Source organism: Hordeum vulgare, chromosome 3H (genome assembly GCF_904849725.1).
Source record: "Hordeum vulgare subsp. vulgare chromosome 3H, MorexV3_pseudomolecules_assembly, whole genome shotgun sequence".
Classification (NCBI taxonomy): domain Eukaryota; kingdom Viridiplantae; phylum Streptophyta; class Magnoliopsida; order Poales; family Poaceae; genus Hordeum; species Hordeum vulgare.
In genome coordinates, this window is record NC_058520.1 from 21912803 (window position 1) to 21938602 (window position 25800).

Genomic DNA, 25800 nt, shown 5'->3' on the forward strand with positions numbered 1-25800 from the left:
GCTTGGGCGTGCTGCTCCTTCTGGCCATGGTGTTTGCGGTGGGCGGTTTCGCGCTCACCGTCAAGCTCTGATCGATCTCACAGGTATTATGCGCAACAGTGGGCGTGTTCGTGTGCGTGCCCAGCGAGCTGCTAGCCTTCTCTGTTTGAATAAATGTACTGAGTTTTTAAGTGTTAAAGCGTTGTATCACTAGGTAGTATTTCAACTTTTACAAGACAAAAGTGCTGGATGTATACAACGTAGGCACGCACAACATAGTTTGTCTTCTGCTCGCTCCGGTATAAAATATATGCTACCTTTGTATAGTTGAATAAATGTATTGAGTTTTTGTTTCTTAGCCCAACTACCAAAGCGTTCTATTACTAGGTAATTTTTTAGTTTTACAACACAAAAGCTGCTGGATATAGTAATTTCGTTTTTATTCTACTGTCGTGAGCTCGGGATTAGAACAACCGCTTCCAAAATAGGTTCCATGGAGCTCGGCGTATAGTGTGTCAACGCACCCCACAAACATGGACGACCAACGAAACAACACAAAATCAATGGTCGTCGTCAGCTCCAAGACAAAAGGACGACCATAATTTCCGAGGCCGAGGAAGCCCCTATAAGAGCGTCACCACCCTAGCACATCTCACTACCCTCTTCTTGCCTTGCCTTGGTGCGCGCCTTTCCATGTATATTTAGCCTGCGATCACCAACGAGAAACCCAACAAAATAAACCATGGCGCCAGCGAACGCACGGCTTGGTGTCCTCGTCGTGTCGGCGATGTTATCCGCCAGCTTCCTCCCGCTGGCGATGGCCAGAGGTAGGGGCATCGGCGGCCCCATCAACCCACTGGTTGCCGGCGTATGCGCGCATACACCGTTCCCCGAACTGTGCAAGGGCACGGCTGGGAAACACTCGGCCAAGTACCCGACAATCGACAATCTGGCTGTGCTTAACATGCAGGTTGACGCGTTTGCCAAGCGAACGGCGCAGGCCCGAAAGTACGTCTCCAGCGCGTCCCGCAGGGGGACACCGGCGCAGACTCAGGCGCTGAGCTTCTGCGACACCATGTACATGAACACCCAAGACACCATCGGCGCGGCGCAGCGAGCCATCAGCTTCAAAGACAAGGGCACGGCCAAGATCATGCTGCAACTCGCCGTGCAGGACTTCCAGTCGTGCGACCGGCCGTTCCAGCAGTCCGGGATACCAAACCCCATGCTCAAGTACGACGCGGAGCTCAGCCAGATGGCCAACAACTGCATGCAACTGGCCAACATGATGTGAGACGTACGTACACTTCCATGCACGCACTCATGCATGAGATGGCCACGGCTGGCAGAAGCTAATGCAAGGATATGCAAGAACTTGAGTTTACCATTCTGTTATAACAGAAGATCGTTTACTAAAATACTTACTTGTTTTCTTGACAAATTCTTTTTGTTATTTTTACCCGCCCTGCCTTTGTTGAGTAGGTCTCGCAATGAGGAGGAGGGCCCTTTTTATTTGTTGCTATTGTCGATTGGTCTCAATTCCTTTGTTCCATTTCTTTTTATTTTGTTGACGTGGAATTTCTTCTTTATTTTTTATTTCTTATGCGTCGTTCATGATATTTTTGGACTACCGAGATATATGTAATAACTAGAGCATAGATTGTGCCGATACATTTCTACAATTATTAAATTGGCTAGTACACTGAAAAATCTTCCTTGTTTCATTTGTCGGCTGCACGGGGAAATAACTAATGTAAACATAGAACGTTCTATGCCACTCATGGCAATAATCCTTTTCTTTTTGAATGGTTGGGGGTGTGGGGGTGACATTTCCTATTTGACGCTACACGCGCCAGTTAATGTGCATTTTGTTAACTGGTGCCTGCAGCATTGTTAAATATGTCTGCTCATCTAGACGCCGGATGATGAACTTTTTTTTCAAAACTCCATGAAATGTTTTGAATATTGACGAATTTTTATAAAATTCCAACGAATATTTTTTAAACTTCATGATTTTTTTGTCTGAAAATCGATGGATCTTTAAATTCTATGAACTTTTTTGAAAATTGATGAACATATTTTTGAAAATGGATGAATTGTTTTCAAAATTTACGAATTGTTTTAAGATTTATGAACTTTTTTATGTTCAATGATTTTTTTTAATGCATGAACTTTTTTTGTATTTAAGAACATTTAACTAATTGGATGAATTGTTTTTCAATTTCAATGAACTTTTTGTCAAATTGATGAACCTTTTTGTAAAGATATGAACTTTTTTTCAAATAGATGAACCGTCTTCTCGTTCTGAACATTTTGATATATTATACGTTTTTTTTCGACATCGTATGCAAAAGTTCTACCCGTTTTACTTTTTCATGACAATTTTTTACAAAACATGTCAAAATTTATGTTTTTCAATTTTTCCAACTAGTAAATATAGTAACATAACTACATCTCGAAGGATTTTAATTTTTGAAGTTTTTATCATTTTCTACTATTTTTTCTAAAACTGAAAAGGCGATCCACGGAGGGGGGGGGGGGGTAGAGGTTGAAAATTTCAGAAAAAAAACCTTTAGTCCCGGTTGGAGGCTAAAACCGGGACTAAAGGGCTGAGGATCTTTAGTCGCGGTTGGCCAGGCCAACCGCGACTAAAACCCCTCCCATCTAGCAGCTGGCCCTGGGCCCAGGTCTTTAGTCGCGGTTCGCCTCATGAACCGCGACTAAAGACCCCTTTAGTCACGGTTCCTTTACTTCCGCGACTAATGGTGGTGGACGGAAGGCTCTTTTTCTACTAGTGGTACTACTGCACGTAGGCACCTACTACCAGCACGCACAGTTTGAGAGCTTAGTTTATCTTCTAGTCAGCTTTTGCTTGTTTTCAATTTTGCACATGAACAGTCAAATGGAATGGTAGTGTTCTGCAAGGACATAATAAAAAATTGTCGTGTACTCCCTTTACAAAGAAATATAAAAGAATTTATATCATTAAAAGTAATGATCTAAATACTATTTAAATCATTAAAATAGTAATCTAAACATTTTTATACTTCCTTCGTCCGAAACTACTAATTGCATAAATGAATAAAAATGATATCTAATGCTAAAGCACATCTAGATACATCTGTTTTTTTTAACAAGTATTTATAAACGAAGAGAGTATTTATTTACAGCTACGGTATTTTGACTATCTAACATGTCATATGTACTTCCACAATTAAACACAAGTAGGAGTAATGAGCCGCAAAAGGAAAAAACGACAAGCAAGATCCAGCCTTTCTCTTGCCCTCCTCAGCCTCCGCTTCCATTTTCCCCCAAAAAGAGAGATGTGCGACTCTCCGTTCCTCTTTGTCGGTCGCAGCTGAAGAAGCTGAACACGGGGATGTTCCTTATTGGTTATCTTTGCCGAGGACGGCTTCTAGTAAAGCTGGCGTTCGGCTCCCTCTAGTGGACCCATATGTCAGGTTCTTGATGCGTGCTGGTTTTTTATTGGATGTCTTTGCCGAGGATCGCTCTCGGCAAAGTTATGTCACGTGGCACCTGTTGTCTCGTCTGTCATCCGTGGGTTGCTTTATTTTGCCATGTAATCTTTACCTATTAATAAAACACCTATTGCTTCTGTGGTACGTTATTAAAATTGCCTTCAAAATTATCTAATATTACCCACCAATGCCACCGATAAATTATAGAAAACGATTTGCAGCAATCCTGGCATGGGCCGGCCAAAACATAGGATCCAACTATACTATGCTCTGCTCGCTGGAAAATAAACAGCACGCCCATTTGGGCCAGCCCATGGACGGGGGGGCTGTTTTTTTTAGCTTTTTAATTAATATTTATCTGTTCCTTTTAATTTTTCTAATTCAAATAAAACAAAAAAAAATCGCAATTCAAAAAATTATATTTACATAAATGTTTGATAAAACATAAAATGTTTGCAAAGTCAAAAATTGTTCGGGATTTTTATAAAAATGTTTGCATATTAAAAAAATCGTAATTTTGGAGAAAACATTCGTGAATCAAAAACAGTTCATCATTTTGAGCAATTTCTTTAATGCAATTAAAAAATGTTTGATAATTCAAAAATTGAATTATTCGCCAATTCACAGGAAAATACTTGAAAACAGTTCGTAATATAAAATATTGTTTGGAATTTACAAAAAAAATTTATAAATGGTAAAATAAAATCTCGATTTTAAAAATGTTCCCAAATTTGTAAAATTGTTCACGAATGATTGAATGTATGCAGTTAAATACTAATGCTTCTGAGTCTTTTTGATTATATACCTGAGTGAATTTTGAAGAATTAATTTTATCACGAATGATTTCTTTTTTGTAAGTGTTGCAAATGAACACCTCGTCAAAATGAAATTGAAGACAAAAAAGACTATCAATAATCGGTAAAACATTACATGAAAACAGAAAAGTTGATGTTCACCTTAGGGAGAGAGAGAGCATAGATGTATTCACAAAAAAGAGACAACGTAGATGTGAGTTCAAATAAAGATCTCAAGTCATGATTATTAGGTTAGGATGTGTCGTATATATGGTTTGCTTCCGCTGCAACGCACGTGTTCTTTTGCTAGTTGTAATAAAAGGAATACCTTGAACCTCTGCATTGACATGTCATAAGTACTCCACAATTAAAGACAAGTAGGAGTAGGAGTACTCCTTCCATTCCGCCGTAGTCGTTCAAATTGGTTAAGTTTATGATTAAATTTAAATCTCAAAAAACATGGACACATTACAAAAAAAATGAAACAAAGAGAGTATAACTATATGAGGAAAGATACTAAAAAGTATCTGACCGGACAGCCCCACCTTGTCGGATGCCGGGTTTTGCCCTCCTCAACCTTGGCTTCGAGTTCCAGTTCCCCCACCTCATAAAAAAATTATGTTCCTCTTCGCCGGTCGCCGGTGGCTGCTGAAGCCTACCCCAACCCGGACCAGCCAGCCGGCGGAGTGGGGAGCACACGGGGTCCGCGGAGGCGGGAGGACATGCATGGTCAACTCCTCATCCAGTGTCTTTTCGATCGATCGGTGGATGTAAACGATGCTCACCGGGTTCGGTGATGTGGATGTACGCCATGCATACTCACCAGCTAGATGTGGACGTCGTAGGATATTCATCCTCCAGCTACTCGAGTCGTTGCTTCATTGACAGGCTCCGCCTCCAACCCCAAATGACATGTTTGGCCCTGTTTGTTTTAAAAGTTCTGGGACTTTTTTAGTCTCAACTTAAAAGTCCCTAGTCCCTGACTGTTTGTTTTTAGGGACAAAATATGGACTAGATGTCGTTAAATGACATGCAAAAAGACCATGTTACCCTTAGTAATGTAGTAGTAGTTATTAAATAACATGCTAGAAATAGGGGCATTGTTGGAAAAAGTGCCAAAAAAGTCTCAAAAAGACCCTTCCGTAGTGACTTCTCCAAATAGTCCCGAATACCCCTTAAGTCTTTAAAAGTCCCTCCTGTTTGTTTCACATCAGATTTTTTGAGACTTTTTTTAATCCCTGCACTAAAAAGTCCATAAAAACAAACACCCCCTTTGTCTTGTGAGCACCGCGCGTTGTCACATCATGGGCATCAGGAATCAGGGTCAGGAATCTATACCCCCGGCCCTACGTTTATTACCCCGTCACCAAGGAAAGAGACGGATTTTTGCCATACAAAAAAAAGGAGCGGTACTATGAGAGCAAGCCTAGCTAGTTGATAAATGACGATGCTAATTGCCCCTGTGGCCCTGTGTCAATTTTCCCGCTGGATGGAATGCATGGCTGGCGTTACCAAATCGACTGCACGCATGCATGCATTTGCCGTTTAACTGTCGCACGACGTACGCCACCGCTTCTCTTAGTCCGGCTTGGCTCCGACGACGACGACGGTGCGATGCTCCGACCCTCGCACATCTTCCATTCCATCCCGGCACCCACGCGGTCACCAGGAGTAGAGATGAGGTCGGGAACGGAGACTAGCGTTTTTCAATGTAAAATGACTATACAAAAACAATAAATGAAGATATCTAAGTTATCACACCTATGACACTATGCACTATAAAGATAATAACATAGGGTTAATAATATATGCATGTTACTATTCTAAGTTACTCCTCATAATGATTAGCCCAGTTGAATGAGCAAATGCACGACATGCATGATGACCAAATTGTAACATAAAGCAAGTGAAAACATATGATAAACTTTGTCACTATACGCCCCCCCCCCTACACTACTACTCCCTCCCAGGGCCGTCTTCAGAAATTCAGGGGCCCGGGGCAAAAATCAAAATCGGGCCCGGGGTCTGCTTAATCTGATCCTAGTCTTAATCTGCTACTAATCTTAAGCTGATCAAGAATAAACTGATCCTAATCTTAATCTGCTATTTCTAAGTTCTAACTAGGGTCTGCTCCTGACCTATGTCAGGAATAAAAAAAAGTATATTGTATACCTAACCTAATAGTAATAGATGGCAGCCTGGACCTGGGTGATAGCCGATGACGGAAGCGCAGATTGCGGACGGCGGACCGCGGACGCGGAAGGCAGCGGCAGACGACGTTCCCGACGAGCGGACGGACAACGTCTTGGGCGCGGCGGAGCAGCGGCAGACGACGTTCCCGACGAGCGGACGGACGACGTCTTGGGCGCGGCGAAACCAGGACGGGCGAAAGGTCAAAGCTGTAAGGCAGGAGATGAGACGACTGACGGAAGCAGTAGAGTGCGGCGGCGTGTTAGCGATCGATGGAAACGAGACGTTGTATATGCAGCAGGCCTCGTGGGCTGCCAACCTTTTTGTTATTGAGCACTTCTTAGGCCTTGCTGGTGGATTAAATGGCTAATTATAATTATAACTATATACATATATTCTACTAATATCTAGTAATTTGGGGGTCCTAAATTTTTAGGGGCCTGTGCGGTCGCCCATCTTGGCCACCTCCAATGACGGGCCTGCTCCCTCCGTTCCTAAATATAAGACCTTTTAGAAATTACACTGTAAACTACATACGGATGTACATAGACATATTTTATAATGTAAATTCACTCATTTTGCTTTGTATGTAGTCTTCTAGTGGAAACTCTAAAAGGTCTTATATTTAGGAACAGAGGGAGTAGAATCGGCGGCGTGTTTGCTCCGACGAGGTTTGACCAGTATACGGGGCCTTCCTAGAATCGGCCTTTCAACCTTCAAAAATAACGGTTTCGGATGTGGCTTTTCCTTATCCCTTAAAAAATTTACGAATTGGACCACTTTTATAATTTTTGTTTTGTCCATTTTTTTTTACCAAAACTGTAAACCATAATTCGTTTTATGGGCTTGACAATTTATACGGGGTCTAGCTAATGGGGCATCGTGGCGGCGTACATGAAGGGTAGTGGACCGATGTGAGGCAAAGCGTATGATTAGGCCGCAGACAGCAAACAGCCAGGCAGCCAGCACGGCTTGCTGTCCCTGGCCACCGTCCTATGCCACCACAGGTTCGGCCTCAACACCGTCCTCCGCTAGACTTGGCCCAGCTCATAGTTCCGCCCGCAAACACCACGGGCACGGGCGAGGGTCTGCCCAGGGATGCAATGGGACGCATTTAAGGATAGCCACCAAACCACGGCGTTCCGAAACCCATGCACTGCAGCTCGTCACGAACTCGAAACGACCACTGCAGCTCGTCACGAACGCGTCACGAACGCGAAATGACCACTGCAGCTTCGTCACCCAAACCACGGCGTCCCGAAACCCATGCATGTACGGCTTTTCAATTGAAGAACACCACCAGCATCACCGTGCCGTCCGCGACGGGAGACTTCGGGAGTCTAGTTTCCTATTTGAGTAAATAGCATAAAAGAAACCATGAGTGCTTTACGATTAATCGTGATTATGACAGTTGGGACCCGCATGTAAAAAAACTGATTGCTTGACCGTATATTTGACCGTTAACGGACATATGAGGCCCATATGTCAATGTCCCTGTAAAATTTAAAAAAAGCAATCAGGTCCACACAAACTTAAAAAACATGCCACCAGGTCCCTCCCGTGCCGAAGACCGAGAGGAGCGCGCCGCCGTCGTGCTCGCCGGCCAACAACCGCCGTTAAGAGCGTGCCAGCCAGCTGACATGGCTCCGCAGTGGACCTCCCTTCCTTCGCCTGGGTCGTCGTTCACGAAGCCGCGAAGCCCCCTTCCAGCGCCGCCGCAGGGCTCCATTCTGTCGCTCGTCGTTCTCCGAGTTCGCGCCACCGTGAAGCTCCCTTACAGCGTGCATGTCGGGTGCCACTCCCCCCTCCTGGCGAGCTGCTCCTGGGCGCGGCAGCTCGAGTCCCTGCACGTGGGCGCGGCTGCCTGAGATCCCCCCGGCCATGGCGCTCGATTCGCGGCGGCCCAAGTTCCTGCCCGACGGCTGCTCCTCCGCGCAGCGCCCCTTCCCGCGGTCGGCCCTGGCTTGACGTGCGGCGAGTGGTGGTGGTGCGGTGGTGGAGCTTGGGTCCAGGAGGAGAAGGGAGAGAAAACGATAAGATGAAGAAGAGGGAACTTACATGTAGATCCTACATGTAAGTTAACGGTCAAACAAAACAGACAAACACACGTAATGTTTAGGAGTAGGTCCAACCTGTGAGAAAACGGTTTAGATTTTTCGACATTTTTTAAACAGCCAACCACTCATTTGGTAGTTATTTGAAAAAAATTAAAAACCTATATTTTTTTGGAATCCTGGCCTCTAAAGTAGTAAATTTATGTTATTTATCGGAGAGTAACAAATTACGGCTGTGGAGTGGAGCATGTGCATAGGTGTATGGTACAGTCCCCGACCTGGCTACAGCATGCATTGGCATGTGCCTCCCCCAGTCCGCACATTCATACATGTCATGGGGGTCCACAAGCCGGCCTGCCGGATGTGGACGTCGCAGGACATTCATCCTCCAGCTACTCGAGTCATAATTTTAACAGGCATGGCGCGTTGCCACATAGTGCATTTGAGAATCGCGTTGCAGCGGCCGAGCTCCATGGAGGCCGAGCCTCTCCTCTTTCTTTTCTTCTTTAGCCATCCCTAAGTTCATTTCTTTCTTTTCTCCTACTCCCCCATCAACCATGACACGTTTGAGTGAATTGGCCAAATAACAACATTTACTTGCCATTCAACTTGACCTATGACTCATGCTAAATGATGAACAAACTGTATCATAAAGCAAATGAAAACATGTGACAAACTTTCTAGGAAGCAAACCTTACATAATCGGTTATACACATGCCACCATGCTGCAAAACTCCTTATTTGTGCATATGCATCACAATATCTGTTCGCATATTCTTGGATGGCATACCACCGATGAACAAGTGGAGATCTCATTTTGTCACTAGAGATTTTGAACTCTAAGTAGTTCTCATCTCATGCATGATAGAAGTAATGAACCTTCTTCCAAAAGGTCGCCCCTCTTTGCCCGACACCAAAAATTGGTTCAATGATCACATCCAACCATATCAAGCACACCAACTCATCCTCATCCATCGTGTATGCAACCCCTTTACTCGTTTTCTTGCTTGTTTCCACATCAGAAGCCGGCGATTACAAATGTTTGACCCCTTTGGCCAATTCCTCTAAACAGGTTGCCGCCATCCACAGACGTTGCGTGTTCCGGAGGTGTCCGCTCCTGGATGAGCTTCACCAACTTGACGAAGTTGTAGTCGGAGTTGAGGTCAACGGTCTATGGCAACGCCAACTGGACTTGGATGTCACGATAGACTAGAGGCCATGCAAAATGTACGGGCGTGAACATTGACAAAATGTTTTTACGGGCTTCATGTGCTTCCGCTCATGCCGTCTGACCTGCCGCCTGGGCTCGCTTCTCAGGTGTATCGGATTTGCCTTCTATACTCAATCTTGACACCCCCCCCCCTCTAAGGTTGTTAAAATCGCGATTCTGAATTGGATCGGTGCTCCGGTGGTAGGATCGGAAATCATTGAATCTTTGCAACCAGGATCGTAAAAACATAGATTTTATGAACCAATATCATAGAATCAAAGGGGTTAGTTTGGATCGTAAAGTCTTAGAAACATACAACAGAATCACGATTCTGACAACCTTGCCCCCCCACCCTTCATTTGAGCCTACAGTAGGGTTCGTTCATCACATAGTCCAGATTGAGATCGAGAGCATGTTTCCTCGCAAAAAAGAGAGATGGGGAGCATGTTGAATGACATTTCGGTAGTCAGATCCGGGGATATATACGGGAAGAAGTGAGGAGAAGGATTCTAAGGAGAGGGGCAAAGTTGGGATTTCACATCCAATAAAAACTAAACATCACTTATCGAGGTGTGGATGGTGCCGGGACAAATACTAGGTACGTCGTTGGGTTGTTTGGATACGGGGTTTGTAGAGAATGAGATCTCAGTAAACGTGTTTTATATTTTTTAAGGTGCATATATTAATATCACGCAGATATCAATTATATCCAGCCTGTGTACCTATAAGATGTTGCAACGACATCCAAGATACAGACAGCCAAAAAAAAGAATAGGCAAGAAAATAAAAACAGAGGTCCCGTCATAGAAATCGACTTCTCTCAGCAGCCGCACACAAAAAACTCCAAATACAACACCCGAAAAAATATAAAAGGTCTCCGAAAGCAACACCGCCAAAAAATAAACAATGTACAAGCACCATCGTTGTCCGATCAATGATCTTAGGTTTTTACCATGGAGAAATCTGAGCTCTCAAAACAGTTTCTCCAGCAAGGCAATTTCCACGCACGATCAATGAAGGCCAGACCTTAGACTTTGACCCTGAAAGTCACGCCTTGGCACTCGAGGAGCACCATAAAAAATGAATAACTCTAGTGCTCCCCCCCACACACACTTGACACTGCTGCTCCTCAGAATTATCAAACACCTGGTTGACTCCATCGCCTTGAAGGCTTCGTCCGCCTAACTGATCCTTCGATCTCATGCACCATGACCTTCTCCACAACCGTCTACATCACGCAAATCGAGAAGCCGACATGTCACATGGTGTCAACAAACAATAAAGCTCCGCGCCATGCTGTCATGGAACCTCCTAAGCTGATATGGCGTGCATGACCGAATTCTATCCGATCCAGATATCTTGACACAAATCTTCGGCAAGAATTCCAGAACACGTCGATAACCAAATCGAGGAGAACCGATCATGTAAGACGTTGCCATGATGGAAAAAGAGCACGTGGACAACCACCACTATTTTCACGGCAGCATGCCCCCACGCCGCCACATTCCATCCCGCCGTCGTGTGCCCGCCAACATCCATGACATGAAGCTAGCTAGAGCCCATGGCTGGGTCAGCCAACGAGGCACACGTCCGAGCTCAACTTTGGGTCGAGCTCCATCAAACCGCCCAGATAAGATCAGAGGATCGGCTACCCAAGCCATCACTGCAAGCTGGGGCACACCACCGGGAAAGCACCCCACGACATCCGCCACGAGCAGCGTCGCCGCCGCCAAATCGGAGCCTCGCCACCACCAGCTCGGAGCTGCGTTGCGCCAGATAGTAGCAACTTCGCCGCCATCGAAGGAGAAAAGGCATGGCCATGGAAGGCCCCGCCGCCGCCCACATTACACTACTGCATGAATGCCTAGCAGCGGTGGGTGCATAAATTCTAGTTGTTGGAAATATGCCATAGAGGCAATGATAAATAGTTATTATTATATTTCTTGTTTAGAGATAATCGTTTATTATCCATGCTATAATTGTATTGAATGAAAACATAGATACATCTGTAGAAACATAGACAAAACAATGTCCCTAGCAAGCCTCTAGTTGGCTAGACAGTTGATCAAGGATAGTCAAGGTTTTCTGACTATGTGCAAAGTGTTGTTGCTTGATAACTGGATCACATCATTAGAAGAATCATGTGATGGACTAGACCCAAACTATGAACGTAGCATATTGATCGTTTCGTTTTATTGCTATAGTTTTCTATGTGTCAAGTATTTGTTCCTATGACCATGAGATCATATAACTCACCAGCACCGGAGGAATACTTTGTGTGCATAAAACGTCACAACGTAACTGGGTGACTATAAAGGTGCTCTAAAGGTATCTCCGAAGGTGTTCGTTGAGTTAGTATGGATCAAGACTGGGATTTGTCACTCCGTGTGACGGAGAGGTATCTCGGGGCCCACTCAGTAATACAACATCACACATAAGCCTTGCAAGCAATGGGATCTTGTATTACAGAAGAAGTAAAGAGACTTGCCGGTAACGAGATTGAAATAGCTATGCGGATACCGAAGATCGAATCTTGGGCAAGTAACATACCGAAGGACAAAGGGAATGACATACGTGATTATATGAATCCTTGACACCGAGGTTCAACCGATAAGATCTTCGGAGAATATGTAGGATCAAATATGGGCATCCAGGTCCCGCTATTGGATATTGACCGAGGAGTGCCTCGGGGCATGTCTACATAGTTCTCGAACCCGCAGGGTCTGCACACTTAAGGTTCGATGATGTTTTAGTATAGTTGAGTTATATGTGTGGTTACCGAATGTTGTTCGGAGTCCCAGATGAGATCACATACGTCAAGAGGGTTTCCGGAATGGTCCGGAGACGAAGATTGATATATATGATGACTTCATTTGGTTACCGGAAGGTTTTCTCGCATTACCGGGATTGTATCGGGAGTGACGAATGGGTTTCGGAAGTTCACCGGGAGGGGGCAACCCACCCGGGGGAAGCCCATTGGCCTTAGGGGTGGCGCACCAGCCCTTGGTGGGCTGGTGGGAAAGCCCAAGAGGGCCTATGCGCCAAGGAAAGAAAACCAAAGAAAAAGAAAAAAAAAGAGAGGTGGGAAGGAAGAGAAGGACTCCACTTTCCAATCCTAATTGGAGTAGGATTGGAGTAGGACTCCTCCTCTCCCTTGGCGGGCGCACCCTTGAGGGCTTGGCCCTCAAGGCAAGCCTCCTCCCCCTCCCTCCTATGTATAGTGGTGATTTAGGGCTGATTTGGGACAACTTTTGCCACGTGCAACTCAGATCTAGACACCATAGTTTTACCTCTAGATCGTATTTCTGCGGAGCTCGGGCGGAGCCCTGCAGGAATAGATCAACACCACCACCGGAGTGTCGTCACGCTGCCGGGGAACTCATCTACTTCTTCGTCTTGCTTGTTGGATCAAGAAGGACGAGATCATCGTCGAGTTGTACGTGTGCTGAACGCGGAGGTGCCGTCTGTTCGGCACTAGATCGGAACGGATCGTGGGACGGATCACGGGACGGTTCGTGGGACGGTTCGCGGGGCGGATCGAGGGACGTGAGGACGTTCCACTACATCAACCACGTTTCTTAACGCTTCCTGTTGTGCGATCTACAAGGGTGCGTAGATCCATATCTCCTCTCGTAGATGGACATCACCATGATAGGTCTTTGTGTGCGTAGGAAATTTTTTGTTTCCCATTCATCGTTCCCCAACACTAGTAGTGGAGGGCGAGGTTCTCAGGGGCGCCCGCCACCGACCTCATGCTACTGCTATGATGGCATCAATGGTGGGCAACCTGCCCGCCACTGATCGATCAGTTCAGTGGCGGGCGTGCAATACTGCTCGCCACTGGTTATCCTCTTGAAGTGGCGAGCAATACTGGCCTACCTGCCACTACTTGTTCATGTGGCTTAGTGGCTCGCCCGACACTGCAGGCTCACTCATGGTAGTGGCGATACAAATTGTGCTGCTATCGATATGTTTGGCACAAATCTGATATAAACATCAAATGAAGCGTGCATTACACGCTTAGGCATGCAAGTTCACAAGGTAATTAATACTTTTCATAACAACTAGTAACATTTCAAGTCTTTCGAGTTAACAAACCAACATCAAAATATTACATGCATCTTAACTAAAACTAAGACTTCATCGGCTAGGAGATATTTGATTGGACCTTATTTCTAGATAAGATCTACAACAACCATCATCTAGAAGTTGTTTTTACTGTTGTTCCTTATCGTGATGACCGCTGATGTGTCAACCGTTAGTCGTCATCTCTTTCCCTTTAGGAATTACCGCCAAGAGACCTTATAGAACGATATGGGGCCGTTTATGTCCATTCAGTATCGAATGTCGGTGGCAGGACCTCCTGCTCGAAGGCATACTCCGGCCATGCTGGCGATCGGGTTGTCCTCGGCCCAAATGATCTTCATAGGTATATTCTATGATCCTCGCGATTAGAAAAAAATAGAGCATGCTATGTTAGACATCTTGTCATATTGTGTTATGAACAAGAAGCGGAAGAGAAAATATACAAAACATACCATGGTGTGTTTTATGATGTTGGTCTTGGTAAAACGATGCACAAATGGCCTCCCCAAGTAGTGCACACTTGATGGTAGGATTGCGATGAGTTTAGCCTTCTCATCCTCATTAAGCTCTTTCATTCTTTGGGCGAAAATGCATAATTGTATGGATCATCATAGTCATCATCTTCCTCATCCTCATCCTCATGCTCATGGCTGCTATCGTCATCCTCACTAGCATCATCATCATCTTGGCTCTCATCATCATCCTGGGAATCCTCATCATCATCCTCGTCAAGCTCATCATCTTGGTCGGTTCGTGTGTGTGGCCGCTGCTATGGTCGTTCGTGTGCGTGGCCACGCGGCCGCGGGTGGCGATGAGGAAAGCAGGAGAGAGAGAGGGAGGCAGGGAAGGCAGGGATGGCGATGTATTAGCGATTGAGTGAACGGCGATGGGGAGGATCGGGGCAAGGGACACGGTGCGGATAGGAGTGATGGCGACAACGAACGACGACGGCGGCAACGGAAGGCGACAGAGGAGAGTGCGAGTTAAAAAGAGTGAAGTCTGCCGCCATCGACGGTGGAGAGTCAAAGTGAGAGAGACTCAAGTGAACTGTGGCAGGGAGAGGAGCGTGCGTGTGTAGTCGGGTAAGTTCCCGTCTACGATGGGCGCGCTAACATGCCTACCACTGCTGATTTGGGGTGGCGGATGGCAAATCAGTTTTGAACTGGCTATTGTTGCACACAATGTGATGTGGCGAGCAATAGCCCACGCTCGCCGATGCTATCTTCCTGATCAGTGGCGGATGGTACTACGGACCTGCCACTGCAAACATGCAACACGTGACCATACTCAGCGGTGCTGATTTATGGTGAGTAGTATAGAGCACCCGCTACTACAAAAAAATACAAGCTCCGATCACTTGTTATCACCCGCCACAACTACTAGCAGTGGCGGGTGAAAAAGGACACCCACCATACATTAGGATTTATCTATAAGCCTTCCCCGATAGTGTTACCTAGGCTTTGTGCAGCAGAGACCCTTGGCGGCGACGAGGGAGAGGTGTTGGACGGGAGGGCCGGCGGATCTAGGTTCCCCTGAGCCGCCACTACGAGTGATAAGGGTCGTACTCCAACTGAGTTCGGCCTAATCACAACCGAGTGATTTGTGGTATAACTACCTAAAAACTCGTTTGAATAACCTAACTAATCCACGTATATGTAGAAATGGGTTTTATAAAAGCCCCAAAAGCGAGTTTTTGAAAAAACTGCTAAGAGCAACTCCAACCGGTCGACCCAAACGGACGGCGGTTTTGTCCGCTTTTTATCTGTTTGGATCGGCCGCGCGCTCCGCATCCGTTCGTTTTTTTAGTCGGTCGTGTGTCCAACGCTAGCGACCTATTTACGTCCGTACGTTAGATAAGACAGACCAGCATGCAAACGTCCAAGAGTTCATGTCGGCATCATGACAGCGGCCTACATACATTGCCAGCCTACATTAAACCACCACGCAGTTCGTGCTGGCACACCTGCCCTCGGTCGGCACACATGCCAGCACACCAAATTCGACCACACCATGCCGGCCCGTGGTCATGCCAGCACACTTGCCGGCATACAAAAAAGACTCCGTTGATCTCCGTCGCAGATCACAACTGATCGAACTTGAGCATTTCGGCCTGCATCTTCCCGGACCATAGCCTCTTCCTCGGCGACACGATGTTCAGATCAACCTTCATGATCTTCCCGCCCGTCTTCATGCTTGCGATAGCCACTTCTTTTGCCTTGGTCCTGGCATTGGTGGCCTCGATCTCGAGCATCTTGGCTTGCTTCGCCTCCTCCAACTCAAGAATCTTGGCTTGCCTCTCCGCGTCCATCTCGAGCCTCCTCCTTTGGATTTCCATGAAGGCGTGCATCTGTTCTTCCTTTTCTTGCCGACGCTTCTCCTCCCTCAAGTCCTTCTTGCTTATCATGCCCTCCACCTTTTCAAGGAAGGCGATCGACGCCGCGTCCCGCCTGTCCTCCTTCTTTGAGTTGGTCTTCCCCCGTGGCCGGGCCTTCTCGCTGTCACCATGGTCCTGCACGGCTTCTTCCCCCCCCCACGCACCAAGAGGGTAGCATATTACGTCTTGAATTTCTCCTCCCCGTTGATGATAGTCCAACAATGAGCAAGATGGAAGGCTTTGCCATCGTGATGAACCTTGAATGCCTCCAAAGCTTGAAACACCTACAATTAAAACCAAGCAAGCATATGTGAGAAACTGGACAAGCAATCCATGGGAAAAAACGTGGCACCAAAAGCATACCATGTCTTGCATACCGAGGCCGCTCACGGGGCGTGCCTTGAAACTCTCATAGATGGCACAAAAAACTTGTTGCACTCTTGTTGAATCACCCTCCAACGCTTTCAAAGTGACACCCATCCACGCTTGCTTTGCATTTGGTATGGGGGAAACTTCTTGCGCTCATAAAACTCACGATGAACATGAGTCCATAAGGCTGCCTACTTCTATTCGGCGCCGATCTTCGAGTCTTGTCCAATGTCCCTCCAACACTCGCAAAGGAGCTTGTCCTCCGCCGGCGTGTATTTCGGCGTTCTCGGAAGGCGTCATGTAGATCATTGGTGGCTTGCGTGAACGGCGCTCGGCCGTCCTGGCTTTGGGTCTCATTGGGATCGTTCGTACCAGCCGTCGACGCACCTTCAAAGATCATGTTCTCGAGGAAACGGTTGACCGTGTCATCATCGACGGCCGCCGGCATTTCGTCGAACGGGTTGTGGGCGTCGGTGAGCATGTCGGCTCGCATCTCGCGCTGGCTTTTCCTCATGCCTTCGGATGATGATACGCCTTCCACCGGCGCGGCGTTGAGATCGATGGTCGCCGGTGCAGGCCTGGAAGGAGCCACGATGCTCACCTCCGGCGAGCATTCCTCGAAGAAGCAGCTGCCTTGCAGGTAGACGTGGAAGCCAGGAATCGGCTGTGTGCAAGACGCGTGCGGCGACTCTTGCAGCATCATCCGAGGATATGTCGACGAGCCCGTGTTGGCCGCGGCCGCGTCAACGATGGTGTTGACAAGCCTGTGCTGGCTAGGGTTTACCCCTAGGTACAACAAGGCCACCATCGTTGCATCCTTCACCCAGGCATTGGTGTCTTCCTGCTGCGCGGCGGCGGCAGCTGCCTCGCCCCTTGGATCCTGCGCGTGCCTCCGGCCCTTCCTCTTGGCTGACTCCACGGCTCCCTCCTCGGACGTCAACTCCTTCTTCATCTTGGGCGGCGCCCCGGCCTTGCAGGACGCGCGGGCCTTGCCTCTGCCTTCGGTGGCGGCGACGGGTGTGGCCATTGAGGCGATGGAGACGGCGGCCTCGAAGTCATCGTCCATGGCGGTGGGAACTGGAGCGGAAGCGAACGGAGAGTTTGGAAAAAATTGAGGGAAAAGGTGGCTGCTTTATCGCCTACTTGCGAGTCCGGGAGGGAAGTAGGCGCGACGACGACGCACGAAATGGCTCGCCCCGTTGAAATTGCTTTAATTGACGTTTTTCTAGAAACGAGTTCTGTATGTACCCCGCAATACCAGGGCCTGGCCGGATCTAGCGACCTCGACGGCTTCGACTATGGTATTATGGGCATCGTTCTCATCGTCTCCAACATGCGTTCGTCCCCTATTTCTGTGTACACATGTCTTCCATGTCGCCGGGGCGCCGGTGGGCGATGCTCCGTCCCGTTAGGCCTCGTTTGGTTAAGGGGGATTGGGGAGGATTTGAGAGGAAAATCCCCGGAGGGCTTAGAAACCCCACACATCCTCGCGCGCCCATTTGGTAGGAGGGGTTTGCTTAGCCCAATCCCCTCCGTTCCCTTTCAATCCCTTCCTATCCATGTGTTTCAAAACCCTACTCGGTGGACTAGTGGAAGCAAAACCCCGAGGATTTGAGAGGATTGGGTAAAACAAAGGGATTCACCCAATCCCCTGAAATCCATCCCTCTCAAAACCTCCCCAATCCTCCTTAACCAAACGAGGCCTTACGAATTGCGGATGCCTTCGCCGGGAGGTAAGAATGCTCAGTCTGGCAGCCGCGTGGCCGGCATGTCCGTGTGCTCAGCTTGGCTGTGGGCCTGTGGCTGCACCGCATCTGCGCGTTGCCTTGGTCCATGTGCACTCGTGTTGTTGTTGCTGGTGTTGTATCGGTGGCGGCGCGTGATTTAAATTTAAGGAGGGACCAAAAGAGCTAGAGTGATTAAGGAGGGCGTAAGATTATGATTATCAGGGAGTTTATGCTTAGATTAGAGGAGCATATTCTTGCAATATTTCTTTTGGAAGGGGGGCTCCTTGGTCCCGCCGACGCTCCGCCAGTAGGAGTAGTTGTTACCGCTTCTGCAAGCGCATGTTTTTCTTTTCTTTTTTGAGTAACATTCTGCAAGCACATGTGGCAGCGACCTGCAAGCATGTAATGCCAGCCTCCTTTGAGGCTCCCCATGGCATGTGCTCCTGTGCTGATTCGGCCGTGACCATGAAGGGGAGGCGACGACCGCGTTTGGTGACCCAAACAAAGAGCTGCTTAATCTTGTTTTTCCTTTTTACTCATCCAAGCAAGAAACTATTCCCTCCGTCCTAAAATTTTTGTCTTAGATTTGTCTAGATATGAATGTATCTAGTCATGTTTTAATTTTTGATACATCTATTTTTAGACAAACCTAATACATGAATTTTCAGACGGAGGAAGAATATAAATAAACCTACTAGAAAAGAAATAGTGAAAACTGGTTTCCCTAAAACTCCTCACAAAAGTCAAAATTCATTTCCTGTAATCTTGCAACTAATTCTCATTACGCAAACAACAACTAAGAGCGCTGCTGCTGCTGGTCCTGCTGCTGCTCCTCCTCCTCAAAATTGCTACACGTCCTGCTCCTCCTGCTGCTGGTCCTCCTCCTCAAAAATGCTACACGTCCTGCTCCTCCTGCTGCTGGTCCTGCTGCTCCTCCTCCTTCTGCTGCTCCTCCTCCTTCTGCTCCTCCTCCTGCTGCTGCTGCTCCTCCTTCTGCTGCTCCTCCTCCTGCTGCTGCCGTCCCCGTCCCAGTGGTCTTATTCCATTAATTGTTTAATCTACGTACGTAACTTCTCCTCCGGCTACCGGCATGCACTACTATAAATGTATGGTCATATTCTGATTCTTCATAGCCCTATTCGCTCCCTTCTTCCCCCATCCCCCCTTCTCCCCCTCTCCTCCCATGTTGGAGCTGATCGAGCATGTCCACTGCACCAGGCTTTCAAGTCGATGGCAGCAACGCCTATGCCACAACAGTGGACATGGAAGGCTTAGCCCAGATCGCAGAGCTGGCATTAGCAGGAGGCAGCGCTTCGCCGGCGTCGATCAGCGTTCAGTACGCGCGTGCGCTGTGGGCAGTGAGTTCTCTCACCCTGGTAGCAGACGTGAGCGCCGCGCTGTACCAGCCGGCCAGGGGTCCCGTGTTCAGCGGCCACAGCGCCGCCTACTACGGCGTCCTCGCCGCCATTCTCGCGGTCGTGGCCATTGAGATGGCCGTCGCCTACTGGCTTCCCCGCCGCTCTGCCGCCCTGGATGAGGATGACCGCGGCCGTGTTCTCGCGTTCGCCAATGGCCTGCTGCGGTTCGCCGTGGTGCTCCTTCTCGTCATGGTCATCGGGGTGGGTGGTTTCGCGCTCACCGTCAAGCTCTGAACTGATCGATCCAATTCCGGCTCCCCGGTAGCGCAAGGGCGGGGGCGCCATGCAAGAGGTTAAGTTCCCCTTGTGAGTTTAGGTTGCTGTCAAAGTGTTATACCGCTAGCTAGTAAGTATACTACAGGAGTATATTAGTACAAAAAAAAAAGGTGCTGCATAGTAATTACTCCCTCCGTTCCTAAATATAAGTCTTTTTAGAGATTTCACTAAGTGACTACATACGTAGTAAAATGAATGAATGTGCATTCTAAAGTATGTCTATATACATCCGTATGTAGTCTTCTAGTGAAACCTCTTCAAAGACTTATATTTAGTAACGAAGGGAGTATATTATAGTTATACTAGTATGCACAGTCTGAGAGCGTAGTTTGTCTCTGATACTGGTAGCTCTTGGCTTGAACAGTGAATGTAATGATAGTGTTCCGCAAAAGGAGAGAAAAGGTTGTCGTGTAATTTTTCCTGAGTGAAAATTGTTTGTAATTGTGTGCTAAATGTACTCCCTCGTTTTCGTGTATAAGTCATTTTATGTTATACATCGCAATCAAGGCAAAGAAGAAAATGAAAGAATTTAATGTTTATTTGCTAATTAATAGCATTGCATGCAGTAAACTACTAACCACTCCATGTTGTGCTAGGTAGTCTCAATTCATTAAAAACATACACGTCTCATGTTTTTTATTAATTGATTCTTTTATTCAAGTCAAGAAAACAAGAAAGGAAATGGGAGTGTCTAAGACTACGCACAACGGGAGTAACATACGTAATAACATAGATGCCACCTAAGTAAAAAATATGATGTGGTAACTAATTAATGAAAAGAAAGAGAAATTCCTTATGCTTTTAAGTCAGTTTTAAAAATGGCTAAATTTTTTTTGCCGTAATTTTTACAAACTTTATCGAAATGGGCAAATAATATACCGTTGAAAAGCTATGGAAAATGCGAAACCTTTTCATGTAGATAGTTTTCTCTGATTCCTAGCCATTTTTAAGTAATCTTAAAAACAACGAGATCATGTGTTTTGCCTATAGCGTGAAACAGATTATTCGAAAAGGCACCGCATGAAGAATGTGAACTTCTCGGCTTGTCTCCGTAACCTTCACTCCGTTTTTCACGTGGTGTTTTTGCTAGTAACTCTCCATCTAGTCACCGAAACTGAGCAAATGGTATACAGATGGAAAGCTGCTGTAAACACACAACTTTTCCGTGTTGATGCTTTTTTTCATACTCGTGACGGTTTAAAAGATTTTTATATGACATTCATGCATGCAGTATAGTAGTTGATCTTCGCAAGTGCTAGGTTGAACTACCGCTAATATTCCTTCCGTCCCAATGTATAAGTCATCTTACGTTGTGCACCGCGACTAAATGGAAGAGGAAAATAAGAGAATTTAATGTTTATTTACTAATTAATATCATTGCATGCAGTAAACTAGCCACTGCATTTGGAAACGTTGAGCACCAATCTACTCTCTCTGTTCCTAAATATAAATCTTTTTAGAGATTTCACTAGAGGGCTACGTACGAAGCAAAATGAATGAATCTACATTCTAAAGCATGTCTATATATATTCGTACTTAGTCTCTTAGTAGAATCTCTAGAAAGACTTATATTAAGAACGGAGAGAGTATTAGACAGATTCTGCTTGCAAAAAGATTTGGAAATAGATGGCTTAGGTAGATGGATATGATCTTCTCCTCTGGATTCTCCTCGTTGTTAGTCAATGGAGTACTTGGAAAACAATTCCAGTGCAAAAGAGGTGTTAGACAAGGAGACCATGTTTCCCCTTTATTATTTGTTCTGGCAACAGATATTCTTCAATCCATTTTGAATGCAGTCAAGAACAACAATCACATAAGTAAACCTCTGCCAAATCACCCTTGCCGTGACTTCCGAGTAATAGAATATGTTGATGATATTGTCCTTATTATGCCTGCCTCAGAAGCTCAAGTGGAGCAAGTGAAGAATTTGGTGCTGCACTTCACTATGTTTACAGGATTAAGAGTGAACTTTCAAAATCTACTATGGCGCCAACTAACATCAGTGTTGACAAGTTGCAAAGACTGGCTGTCATACTAGGATGCGGTATTTGTAGTTCCCCTTCACATATCTTGACCTTCCTCTAGCTACTTGTAAGCCAAAGCTTGAGAACTTCAGTCCTGTTCTCAAAAGAATATATAGGAGGCTTTCTGGTTGCTTAACTCTGTTAACTTATGGGGATAAACTTACTCTCATCAAATCTGTTTTCACCAGCCTGCCAACTTTCTTCGTGTTCTCCCTGGAATTACCTGCTGGAATCATTGAGCAAATTAACAAGTACCTTAGGCATTGCTTCTGGAGAAAATATGGCATGGAGGATAGAGGTTCTGCTCTCATCTCCCGGGACAAAGTTTGTAAGCCTAAAGATCAAGGAGGATTGGGGATCCTCAATATAGCAATCCATAACAAGTGTCTGCTCATGAAATATCTGCATAAGTTTTTAAATCACGAGAACCTTCCTTGGTTGACACTTATTTGGGACTCTTACTACCGTGAGGATGATATCGCAAACAGATTAGTGGGCTCCTTCTGGTGGAAAAGCATTTTCAAACTCTTGCCAGAGTTTAGAAGGATTGCCTCTGCTGAGATTGGTCAGGGAAATACAACCACATTTTGGTGGGATAACTGGGTCATGGTACTCTCTTGGACAAATTCCCAGAACTATTCTCCCTTGCAAGCAATGCCAACATTACACTCCAGTTTTTTTGTCAAAATACAGAAATGGTGCAACACTTCCACACCCCCTTATCTGTCCAGGCTCATTAGGAGTATCAAGTTTTGCAAGACATTATTCAACAAACCAGCCTATCCCACAACTTTGATAAATGGACATATCCTTGGGGCTCTTATTTCTCATCCATCAAGATGTACAAAGACCTATCTACTAGAGAATTAGCCCCTCCCATCTTCAAGAAGATTTGGAAAACTTCTACTATGCTAAGATGTAAAATTTTCTTCTGGTTGCTGCGGCATGATAGAGTTAATACAAGGAACCTGATCCAAAGGAAATCATTCTATTCGCCAGCATAGAAATGTGTTCTCTGTCACTCTAGCACAACTCAAACAACAATCCACCTATTCTAGGATTGCGATATTGCAGTGACATGTTGGAACTCAATTCTAGAGCATAAGAATAGAGGCATCTCGGAATACGATGAAGTTTTCTTCGATGCCCAAACTCTACTCCATAAGATGGCCATGGAGATTATTATCATGGGCTCTTGGAATATTTGGATGCAAAGGAATGGAATTATCTTTGAAGTTCAGGTGGCCTCCATTGGGTCTTGGCAATTCTCTCTCAAGTCCGATTTATCAATAATGAGACACAGAATTAAAGGAAAATTTGAAGAACAACTATCAAGCTGGATTCATGAGAGCCTAACTTGAGCCATGCTATCATGGGTTTCACAAAAACATGAGTAGGATAAACTTTAGTGTTTAGTTGGCACTTTGGTGCTTTGTACCTTTTATGATATATATATATATATATATATATATATATATATATATATATATATATATATATATATATATATATATATATATATACACCCTAGAATGATTGTTCTATGGGTTTGGTTAAAAAATACTGCATGTTGTGATAGGTAGTCTGAGGGTCATTAGAAACATACACATCCCATATTTTTTATTGGTTGATTCTTTTATTCAAGTCAAAAAACAAGAAACGAGATGGGAGTGCCTAAGTGTTTTAGGATTATTTGGTTTTCGTAAGATGACTTATGCACCGGGACGAAAGAAGTACATTTTTTTTTACATCTCCTAATATATTTAGGATTTATATTATATAAAGAAAAAAGAAGCACTATGAGAAAAGCAATAGAAAGTGTGACGAGGCGGCCACCACACCATATCTACTATCGTGTGTATTAGATCCATGTTTTATATACTAGCATGTGGTAGTATATACATAATTTTATTATTTTAGTATGTTCATATATTGTATACGATCGTTTACAGTGAGTTATATAAATAAAAATCAAATTGGTCTTAGTTTTTATAGTATTTCTCAAATACATACATAATTGTATGTAAAAATGAGTATGCTTAAAATATGTTATATACTACAAAAAAATTAGTATATATATATACTACAAAAACATTTTTTATATACTACATACTACGCATATGTTGGAAATATGCCCTAGAGGCAATAATAAAATGGTTATTATCATATTTCCTTGTTCATGATAATCGTCTATCGTTCATGCTATAATTGTATTAACAGAAAACATTAATACATGTATGAATAAATAGATCACAATGTGTCCCTAGCAAGCCTGTAGTTGGCTACCTCGTTAGTCAATAGATGATCATGGTTTCCTGGTCATGGGCATTAGATATCATTGATAACGGGATCACATCATTGGGAGAATGATGTGATGGACAAGACCCAATCCTAAGCGTAGCACTAGATCATATTGTTCGTATGCTAAAGCTTTTCTAATGTCAAGTGTCTTTTCCTTCGACCGTGAGATTGTGCAACTCCCGGATACCGTAGGAGTGCTTTGGGTGTATCAAACGTCACAACGTAACTGGGTGACTATAAAGGTGCACTACGTGTACCTCTGAAAGTGTCTGTTGGGTTGGTACGAATCGAGATCGGGATTTGTCACTCCGCGTGACGGAGAGGTATCTCTGGGCCCACTCGGTAGAACATTATCATGAGCTCAATGTGACTAAGGACTTAGTCACACGATGACGTACTACGGAACGAGTAAAGATACTTACCAGTAACGAGATTGAACAAGGTATAGGTATACCGACGATCGAATCTCGGGCAAGTTCTATACCGACAGACAAAGGGAATTGTATACGGGATTGATTGAATCCTTGACATCGTGGTTCATCCGATGAGATCATCGTGGAGCAAGTGGGAGCCACCATGGGTATCCAGACCCCGCTGATGGTTATTGGCCGGAGAGGTGTCTCGGTCATGTCTACCTGTCTCCCGAACCCGTAGGGTCTACACACTTAAGGTTCGATGACGCTAGGGTTATAGGGAATTGTTATACGAGGTTATCGAAAGTTGTTCGGAGTCCTGGATAAGATCCCGGACGTCACGAGGAGCTCTGGAATGGTCCGGAGGTAAAGATTGATATATAGGACGGATGGTTTTGGACACCGGAAGAGTTTCGGGCGTCACCGGTAACGTACCGGGACCACCGGGACCACCGGAGGTGGCCCCGGGGGTCCAACGGAAGGGGACAACGACCCCGGGAGGCTAGATGGGCCAAGTGCGGGAGGGAACCAACCCCTAGGTGGGCTGGTGCGCCTCCCCACTCAGCCCATGGCGCAAGAAGAAGGGAGAGGGGGAACCCTAGCGCAGGTGGGCCTAAGGCCCACCAGAAGGGTGCGCCACCCCTCCTCCCCCCCTTGGCCGCCGCACCTCCCCCCATCTAGGGCTGCCGTCCCTCCCAGGAGAGGGAAACCCTCAAGGGGGCGCAGCCCCTCCCTCCCCCTATATATAGTGGGCACTTTTGGGCTTTTGGAGACACGGTTTTCTCTCTCTCTCGGCGCAGCCCTGTCCTTCTTTCTCCTCCTCTGTGCCGGTGCTTGGCGAAGCCCTGCCGGGAGACCTCGTCTCTCCATCGACACCACGCCGTCGTGCTGCTGGAGATCTTCCCAAACCTCTCCCTCCTCCTTGCTGGATCAAGGTGCGGGAGACGTCACCGGGCTGCACGTGTGTTGAACGCGGAGGTGCCGTAGTTCGGCACTAGATCGGAATCACACCGCGATCTGAATCGCCGCGAGTACGACTCCATCAACCGCGTTCTAGTACCGCTTCCGCTTAGCGATCTTCAAAGGTATGAAGATGCACTCACCCC

The 25800-nt window shown here is 46.0% G+C and overlaps 1 protein-coding gene across 1 annotated transcript; it reads left to right on the plus strand.

Moving 5' to 3' along the window:
- The first annotated feature begins 655 nt into the window (after positions 1 to 655).
- LOC123439338 lies at positions 656 to 1646 on the plus strand. Its single transcript, XM_045116065.1, has one exon. The coding sequence runs from the start codon at positions 722 to 724 to the stop codon at positions 1271 to 1273; it is 552 nt and encodes a 183-aa protein (XP_044972000.1). The 5' UTR covers positions 656 to 721; the 3' UTR covers positions 1274 to 1646.
- Positions 1647 to 25800: the final 24154 nt, after the last annotated feature.

Coding starts and splice junctions, on each gene's coding strand:
- LOC123439338 (XM_045116065.1), top strand. CDS start 722: ATGGCGCCAGCGAACGCACGGCTTGGTGTCCTCGTCGTGTCGGCGATG.